This window comes from Penaeus monodon, chromosome 14, assembly GCF_015228065.2.
Source record: "Penaeus monodon isolate SGIC_2016 chromosome 14, NSTDA_Pmon_1, whole genome shotgun sequence".
NCBI classification, from domain to species: domain Eukaryota; kingdom Metazoa; phylum Arthropoda; class Malacostraca; order Decapoda; family Penaeidae; genus Penaeus; species Penaeus monodon.
Genome location: NC_051399.1, coordinates 9,591,250 through 9,601,249, shown reverse-complemented (window position 1 = coordinate 9,601,249; position 10,000 = coordinate 9,591,250). Strand labels below are relative to the sequence as shown.

Below are 10,000 nucleotides of genomic sequence, written 5' to 3'. Positions count from 1 at the left end.
ATAACAAAGCACACTTGTATGCCTAAATAATCACCCCGAAAAAGTTTAAAGCGAACACTGACAATTTTGATTTTACAACACTCTGGTACATGTTCCTCCAATTATCTCTCTGCAAATTACCAAAAAAGAAAGAAAAAGAAAAAAACAGTAACTTACTGCAAAACCTTCCAAAAATAATTACATAGTTCAACCGTTTAAACAAAACAACTCTCTCATCACATTTCATCAGATCACCTTTCACGGACAATACATAGATTCCCAGCTAGGACCCACACACAGATGGCGCGCTCGAGCTGTACTGCGTGTAAAATCGGAATGTGAGTGTGACAGTGGCTAGATCTAGGTACAGGTGGGTGTCTGGGTACTCACGCTTGGCGGCGAAGGCAGGATCCGCTCCAGAGTGAGGTCGACGGGCGCGCTGCTCCCCGAGATTTAGCTCTGCATCCATTGTTTAACATGTTGCTTTTAAAACCTCAAAGCTTGTGCTGAACACCGGTAAACTTGTTTACAAGTAAAGAAAAACAATTCTCCCTTCTTATTTTTCTACTTAAAAAAAAAATCATTTTTTCTACTTAACGAAGCAATTTTCCCCTCTCATTTTTTTTCTCACACCGTTTCTTATTAAACATGTAGCGATTCGCGTGTCATGGGTGTGGTGAATATTTGGCTGATTCTACATACCCGATATAGATCTCTGTCCACGTATCCAGCTTTTCTCCACTCATTTCCCCTCATTTTCCGAGGGTAACATGTGTATCATCTTTATAATCATTTTCCTAAACCTCTGGGACTGTTTAATCCTACCCTTTTGAGAATTTAATACTGTATGTGTAGTATATATATTTTTCTTTCTATTTGTACTTAGTTTTCTGTTACCTCTGAGCAAGTACTGCATTTGGGCACATGACTTAGTGAGACAATCACACAGAGCAGGGTCACATTATACTTCATACCAACTGATAGACGTCGGTACGCGCTGCTAGCATTTTTGCATTGGACTTAATTACTGTCTTTAGTTTGACCGGACTGAGGCTTCTATATTCCAATTTGAAAGTAAATAAAAAATTAAGCATAATCTCAAACAAATCTACCACAAAGACAGTAATAGTATTTAATATGAAAAAAAAAAACGGTCAGGTTCGCACTACAAACCTGAACTAACCACATACACGGCAACCAAGCCAAAGAAAATTTAGCATCAAAAACGGAATGCGTGAAATTTACAACAAAAAAGTGAACTGAGTTTTAGTGAGCGGTGGCGACTGTGTAGAAGGGAAATCACAGGACGCCACACAAGCTGATGCTGCCAGCCATCTACGCCCACTCCCGAGCTCTCTCTCTCTCTCTCGCTCTTTCTCTCGTGAATCATGGTCTTTATCCATTATCTGTCTGTCTTTAGCTTTATCACGCCCATTCTGCGTAACTGCTACACAAGCATAACCAGGTGTCATATTTACATCAAGCTGTCTGATTCATAAGCCTTAACCAGGGTCTGTTTAATGCTTCAAAAAACAACCAGATATTTGAAAAAAATGCCAGAAATACCTTAGCCAGGCTTTAGTTGTTGTAACCCAAGCATAGCTTTATTTTAAATGTTTGTTAACTACTAGGTAAGCGTTACTGCAACATAAAAAAAAACATCTTTGGGGTAAATATACTGGAGGTGATAACTGTTTGGTTATGTGGAAGGCAATTATTTTGTACAGCAGTGATAAATAAAGTTACACAAGTGAGACGTTAAGTGTTATGCTGGTCAAATTGTAGTAATAAAAGCAGTATAGTCTCCCCTGAAAGTGTGTCTCTGGGCACCGCATGACCGCCTCCTCCGCCCCCCGCCCGCCCGCCCGCCCCAGGACGAGGGCGGGCGAGGCCGAGGGGGCGGAGCGAGGCGGCTGAGCTACGCTGGTATCTAGACTACTCCTCCCGCCCGTTGCTCATCATGGCAGAGTCGTAGAATGGCGACACATAGCGTTAGGAGTGTGGCGCGCGTGCGGACAGTTAAGGTCACAGTCTTCACAGGATCAGAGCCACGCTAGCGCCGCGTCCGGCTAACTAAGGTCACACACGCTGTCAGGAACAACCAGAGTCTGCTTTGAAAGTTTTCCTTCTCTTTTTTTTTCCTCGCCCTCGCCCTCCCCTTCGCCTAGGGTCTGTGTTCGCCTAAGTTGCTTGGCATGTTGCAATCAACACCCCGCTCCTTAACGTGCAAACCAGTCAGTTCCACTCAGCAACAAAGAGAGAATAAGAATGACTCTTTTCATGCCAGCCATATTTTGCATCCACTGTGGTAGTCAACCTTAAGATAAGTGTTAGTTCCATGAACCTTCATTCCTCGCACTTAACGATTATTCTTAGGCCGAAGTTCACGTTTAAACTGATCGTCAGGGATGATACCATAGAGCTCTGATAAGTATGAGATATTATATAGATTCCAAAGTGAGTCTCATGCAAGATAAATTCTACATGTCATTCATCTACATAATGCATCATGAACTTCCGTGCAGCGTTCTCAGTGAGGCGTCTCACTCGCATACTTTTCTCAACAAATTAGCTTATTTCATTCATGTATTATAGATATAGATATATGTCATGCAGGGTATATTTTGTTAACCATTTCATCATCACTGGGATCTTGCACAGCTATCATACGACTTGGGGGAGAGGAAACATTAGCCAATCTACGCCATGAAGATATGATCAAAAATACTTCTGCCTAAGTCAAAAATATCAGTACTAGCATGTCTTTATATGTGTAAATATATATATATAGGGTTTGTTCCTGACGCGGTGTGGTGATAGGATTGTGCCCTGCCCAACACTGCATACCCAGGGCCCCGAGGTGCTCCGCCCCCGGGAGGAGTCTCACCACACACTGCCTCCGCCCGAGCCCGAGCGCCACCTCCTCCAGACAGTGATTGGCTCAACACAGTGAATGGGTTGGGCTTGAGGGATACATCACAGATATTTCGTCAGCTGAGAAAAAAAAAGGAATGGTCGTGGAAAAGGGTTAAAGGAGAGAAGCCAAGGATCGCTGGAGTCACTGTGGGGAACGGCGGCGGTGGTGCTCGGGCGGCGATCGCTGCAGCCACTGCAGAATCACGCGGCTTCGTCAACAACATCATTAGTCTTTTTAATCCTTGCAACTTAAAATACTGGAAGTTATGATGCCATTAAAAAAAACAAAAGAGATGAGGTGAGAATCTCCCATGGGGCTAACCATCACCAGGCAACCCAGAGCCCCGTCTAGCAGGTTGCAAAAACTGCTTCGCTCAGTCACTGCTCAGAGGCTTGATGGTAGTGTCTAAACTTGGGTCACATCAGGTCAGCTGCTAAGCTCACGCCCATGCCCAGGAAGGAATTCACGACAACTTAGGGAGTCACCTACCCACCTCATTACCTCTCCGGGAAAAGATCGGAAACTACAGAATGTAAGAAAGGTGTAATCATTCACTGTTATGTAGAAATCAGAAGGTTAATAGATAGAGTTGGCTAAAAAATACATCAACAATATATCAAAAGTTTACATAACCAAAAGTTAGTAAAATCATTAATTAAAAAAAAAAGTTTCGATAAAGATTTGCGGTGTGTCTAAAGATAATCTGAAAGAAAACTCCACTGTCTACTAGAAGAAGAAAAAAAAATGAGAAGAAAAAAAAAGGAAGATAGCCAAATGTTGTCTCAAGTTTCTCAAATTCCTCCCTAAGTTGACCGTGAACCTACCAAGTCCTGCCTTCTCCATCCACTAGTGCAGCCCAGCCTGTGGTGCCTTACTCCATACGCCCTCACCTACACTGCCGTTCGGTCTACCTACTTTGTCGCTCTCTAAATTCTTCCAAAGTTCGTTCTCACGGGGGGAGGGGGAGTGAGAAACCGCTCTTTGGGGGAAAGTCAAAGCAAAAAAAATCCCGGCACGGAGTTTTCTTCCATACCGTTCTCCCCTCAAGAATAATGTCATAAATATATATATATATATATATATATATATATATATATATATATATATATATATATATATATATACGTATGTATGCATATACGCGTACACAAATGTGTATATATACCCGTGATTACCTGTACGTCTGTACATACACACATACATATACATACATACATACATACATCATATATATATATATATATATATATATATATATATATATATATATATATATATATATATATATATATACATATACATATAAGAAAAAGAGACTATATGAGCAGATTATTTATCTCATCCGCTAGAAAAGAATTTAAAGAGGCAACACACAGAGAGCTGATTCGCCCTTCGGCTGAGCCGCGAGAGACGGGCGGGGGATCGCAAGCGACACCAGCTGTTCTCTATGGGCAGGCAGGCAGGTAGATGATGGAGGGACAGGGGGTGGGAGGGTGGAGGGGGGGACCTTATGGTGCAGGTGGGGGGGCGTGGAGGGAGGGTGGGAGGGTTTAAGGAAGGACACACATAACACAGGCTGTGCTTACAGTGGTTGGAGCAGCCACTGGGTGACCAAGCTGCTCCCGTGTGAACCAATCACCGGGCAGTGGCTGGAAGCGAGAGACTCTGAGGCGGTTGTTAGCAGTCGGGCGTGTGCTACGCGCTAACCTGACCAAGACTTTAGTGTCATGCCGGGTAAAGGAGCAGTGACAGTAAGAGAGTCAAGCAGAAATCAAACACAATATCATGCATTCTACAGACTTATTATTTTAAAAATATTCTTATACATAGGCCAATATTTTGTATCAGTAAAAGGACTGAAATACACAGGCAAATTGTACATATACTTGATACCCAGACCAATGTTGAAAAGCACTAAAAGCTAGCAAATATAATAATGTTGAACAGAATCATAGGATTACATAACAGACAAAAAGATGAGAGCAGTCCAACAAAAACTGATGCCTGACAGAGCAATGTGTACTGAATAAGCCCGGGCAGGGCCTTAGTGACCCTGGCTACAGAAAGGAAGCATTACAGAGGTACATCAACATAACCCATACCTAGTTACCATCACATCAAGTTGGACGTGAGCATGGTACAGTAGTGCTACAATAGTACTGGGAATGCTGAGGGAGTACACGGAGACGCCACCACTCTATGGCACTCACCGGCTTTCACCACCCGACCCCACCTACGCCCTCGCAAAAGGAAGCTAAGCCCGCCCGCTACGCCTACCATGTCTTTTGCACATGCATATTTATTTGCAATGACCATTTGCAAAGCGAGACTATCACAGAAATGTGTGGTGGTGGGCGTGGCTTGGGCGTACCGTGGGCGTGGTGAGAGCGCGACGTGGGTTTTCGGGGGGGGAGGGGGAGGGGACTGTATAATGATTACTCTTGACACACCTCAGACAATCCTCTGTTGCACAAGCCCTGCCTGGCCCCTCTCACCCTCTAGGACGCCCCCCCCCTCCCCCGACCTGCCGCTGCCACTCCTGCTGCTGCTGCCGGTCGCTCTTGGCGTCACCACCACCGTCTCCCTCGGGACTCCGGCAGCAGCAGGAGTAGTAGTGTGTGTGTAGGGGACGCAGGGTGGTAAGGGGGAGGGAAGGGGAGTTCTGGGGGTGGTGTTAGGGAGGGTGAGGCAGGGAGGGGGTCGGGGCGCGGTGTGGTCTCCGTGCATCACATATCACAAACACCGTGTTGAGCTGAGCACCATGCAGGCGTCATACCCCGGTTACCAGCGGACATGCAGCAAGTCTGCTCTGCAGTGTCGTTTAAAAGCAAAAAAGACTTGGAGTCTTGTTAAAATTGACAACATTATGTCTCATATATTTCGTAAAAGGTAAAATCATTAATTCTAAAACTTCTAAAACAGGTACAATAACAAGAAAACTACAGTGACAGATACATGTGCTACGTCAATTATCTAAAATCAAAATTATAGGCCAGTTAGTAAGTTACGCTGTGCCCTAGAGGACACTGGTAGATGTTAGTAGTGGCGTGACTAGAGTCCACTAGATGCTGGTCGTTGTTGTCTTGCTCGCTCACTGGCGCTGAGCGAGGAGAGCGCAAGGAAGTAGACCTACAGAGGCGGGAGACTTGCTCGTCAGCCGGTACGCACATGCACACACTTTTATGAAGTTTTCAGCTTCTTGTACGGCTGCTCGCCCCCCTGAGCCAGCGAGTAGTTGGTGTTACTGGACAAAGCGGTGTACTGGGGAAGGATGGAGGAGGCGGGGTACTGGGGCACCATGAGTGAGGGGCTCATGAGCGGCACACCACCACCCAGGCCTCCCAGACTCGCCGTCGCCACACCCCCCAAAGCAGGGGCCATTCCCGCAGCCATGCCGCCGAGGCCATGGCCCACCGCCGGCAGCCCCATGCCCGCCACGGAGTGCGTCATGCCCGGGACCACCAACTGCTGGGCTGTGCTCACATAGGGTGTCACGCCCATGCTGGCTAAGGGTGCTGCCGCGACACCGCCGTAACCAAGGCCGGGCAGGTGTCCCGCAGTCAGCCCTGGGGGAACCATGCCGTGGGTGGCGAGAGCTGTGGGCCCCATGATGGTTGGGGCTGAGGTGGGCGGCTTGAACTGAGGGCGTAGGCCCTTGCTGAGCGCATAGCCTGTGTATGAGAACACATTGACTGGCTGTTGCGGCGGCAGGGGCGCTGGCGAGGCACCTGCTGTCTCTCCTGCCACGGAGGACGAGGAGGAGGTGGAGGAAGTGGTCGAGGTGGTGGTGGTACCGGAAGGAGGGCTAGAGAAGATGGCTTTGCCAGTGGTTTGGGAGTTAATGGTGGTAGTGGTGGAAGTGGATGAGGAAGAGGATGAGGGAGTGGGTTGCGCGGAGGAAGCGGCAGCGTGGTTGTTAGCGGCGGTGGTGTCTTGGGTGTCGGCCTGGCCCCCCACCCCCGCCAGGGTGACACTCCCGCCATACTCACATGACACTGGCACAAAGCTCTGCCCTCCCAGCTGCTGCATCAGGGCTTGCTGGTACGCTGCGTTCCCCGTCGGTTGGTACACCGGCACGCCCGACTTGTCTCCGGCGGGGCGCTTGTAGGGCACGCCCATTCCAGGGAAAGCCTGCAACACAGAAAACATTAAGCATACAGAAGGCAAATCGTGCCGCTGTTCCCCGGGCTCCATTTCGCCTGGGGCGGATGCTGGCAGAGGGTATGGTAGGGGAGGGGAGGGAGGGTGCTAAACGCAGGTGTAGGCTCACGGCCACGGATCATGGCCACCAATCATGGCCCGGGATCATGCCCGTCACTTGCAAGGTAGGCAGGGTTGATCTCACATGCACAAATGTGTGCAATAAATGATGATGATGCAAGAAGTACTAATATCATCGTTCACTGTATTAGTGACCACACAAAATACAACTGAGATGTTCTCATAATTATTATCGTCACAAGAAGACGATCCACAAGCTAGTTCGTCTTAACTCTGTGAGGGGAAAATAAATATATTATGACAATCTGTGACGAGTAGGTAGAGAGAGAGAGAGAGAGAGAGAGAGAGAGAGAGAGAGAGAGAGAGAGAGAGAGAGAGAGAGAGAGAGAGAGAGAGAGAGAGAGAGAGAGAGAGAGAAGGCAGGCCATGATCACGCATCTCCGTGAACCTACACCAGTCAAGTCTCTCACCAAACTATCAATTAAAAATCTAATTTGGCACGTCACAAAACTGTAATTGTGGTAAGAGCATATATATATATATATATATATATATATATATATATATATATATATATATATATATATATATATATATATATATGGTTATTTGATAGAAATGATGGAAAAGGTAACCACAAAAAACGGGAAGAGAGTTGGGTCACTTGTCCTCCGGTTTCATGATCTTTTAGTCTAACTCAATCAAGGCAAAAACGGGTTCTTCCCTGCAGTGATTAAGGCTAAGATCTTACGTGAGGTCAAGGGATAACACCACTTAGAATACCTAATGTACTTAATTTCATTTTTATTTTTGAAAGGAAATCATAATTTTTTTTTAAAATGGCAAACGGATCTCAACTTGTGTCGGTGGACTGCCGTTTCCCCCTTTTAGGTTTTGCGTTGGTGGTCGAAAAGGAAATGCTGATTGGCAACAAATCTATAGGCAAAATGAATAACATCAAATTCAATAGATTTAGAGTAATTTGCATAAAATGACAACATTTCCTTCAGACTAAATGGCAAAGGGGAGGAAACAATCGCCCAGACACAGGGATATCCTGTTCTCATGGATAGGGACATAATACGATTCTCTCATCATATTTGTGTATCGAAGGGACAAAGCCACAAGCCTGTCCCTGAGAGAAGAATAAAAGATAAAAAAAAGAGAGAGAGGGAGAGACAGAAATTAGCCAAAGGGCCGCGTGAACAGGACGGTTCCGCGACGCCTCTGTGACACATACTGAGAACAGGATAGTTTGAGAACAGGATGACCAAAGGCACGGCTCGACTCGTGCCTTCGCTTGTGCCACCACGACGTCAGGGTGGGGGTGGGGGTGAGGTTTGGGGGGTGGAGGGGGGAGGCTCGCTAAGTGTGGCCTGGAGAGTGTGGTCGCAATCCAAAAAAGGACGTCCTGTGACTACGACATTTACATTTTTTTCTCTCTCTCTTACTAGCCGACTTTCAGACTTTCGGGCATCAACCTTCAAGCCTGGGAATAGAGTCTCGGGGGCAAGAATGTCGTCTGCTTTGTACTGATGTCACCTATACTGACTGAAGTCCATTCTGGATGATTCCACACCCACTTCTAACTGTTCCTCTGACGTTGCTTAACAACAAGACGCACTAGGGAAGGGAGAGAGGGGAGAGGGAGGGGGAAAGAGAGAGGGAAAACGTGCGTTGGGAGAGAGGCAAAGAGAGAGGGAGTCTTAGGGAGTCGAAAACCATCAAGTTACACGCTGGAGTGTGTGGTGGTACAATCAAGGCAGCGAGTCTTGCCATGAGACTTAAGTGGAATAATAATAATAATAATAATAATAATAATAATAATAATAATAATAATAATAATAATAATAATAATGACAATAAATATTAATAAACATAATGATACTAGCAATGTTTATGACATCAACAATAATGACAATAATCAATAATAGTAATGAAAAAAATAACAACTGATATAGTTATAATAATAAGATTCAAGAAAGAGCCACTTTGCAAGATCAAGGTCGTTTTTCTTGCAATAGCTGGTCTTGGGAGCTTGAATAGCCTTGCCTGCAATATAGACACTTCAAGAGATCTAGAGTGCCTTCGAGGTGACTAAACAAGAAATGATGATTGATTAAAGCATTATGCTCGTCAAAGGGAGGGAAGGGGGGGCGATAGGGTGTTGAAGGGGGGGGTGTTGCAGGAGGGAGGAGGGGGGAGAGTTGGCAGAGAGGACAGAAGAGAGAGTTTTGGGAAAGGGGGAGACAGAGGAGAGGGGGGAGAGTAGAGATGGTGGGGAACGGGAGGGGGAGAAGAGATGGTGGGGAAGAGGGGAGAAGAGATGGTGGGGAAGAGGGAGAGGGGTTATTCGAGAGCAAAACTTATCAAATACATTGAACTTATCTAGGAAAGTGCGGGGATAGCGCGCGGCAGAATGGGGGTGAGGGAGGTGAGGGGAGGGAAGGAAGGGGGGGGGAAGGAGAGAGAATGTAGTGGTGAAAAAGAGGGGGGGGGGAATAAAGGAAAAGTTTAAAAGACTGAGACTATGTGAGATAGAGTGAGACAGAGATAAAAGAAAGAACAAAAGGAGGAAGAAAAGAAGGGGGTAGGGGGGAAGAAGCTGATGAAATAAAAGAATAAAAGAAAAATAAACACCCACACGAAAGAGTGGGTTCAGGGGAAGGGATAGAAGGACAGGGGGAGTGGGGCGGGGAGTGGGCAGGGAGGGGGCTGGTAATTAAGGATAAAAAGGGGGGGGGGGGATTGTAGAAGGGAAGGACAAATCATCGAAATCATAATTTAAAAAAGTGTTATTATAAATGGGATAATGGCGAGAAATATAACGCGTGTAATAACTGGTGAGGAGACATAGCTTTGCAGGACTACACTGTTGGCCTA

At 46.2% G+C, this 10,000-nt stretch overlaps 1 protein-coding gene across 10 annotated transcripts in view; it reads right to left on the bottom strand.

The window, feature by feature from the left end:
• Positions 1-10,000, bottom strand: part of LOC119580856 (muscleblind-like protein 1) — a 126,219-nt gene that overhangs the window by 33,093 nt on the left and 83,126 nt on the right. For 9 of the 10 annotated variants that reach the window (XM_037929018.1, XM_037929019.1, XM_037929020.1 and 6 more), the window contains one exon: positions 4,680-7,027. In XM_037929018.1, coding sequence (XP_037784946.1) covers positions 6,077-7,027 — 951 coding nt within the window. In that variant the 3' untranslated portion in view covers positions 4,680-6,076. Of the gene's footprint in view, positions 1-4,679; positions 7,028-10,000 lie in introns of those variants that run through there. The other variant, XM_037929028.1, reaches the window with a different exon arrangement.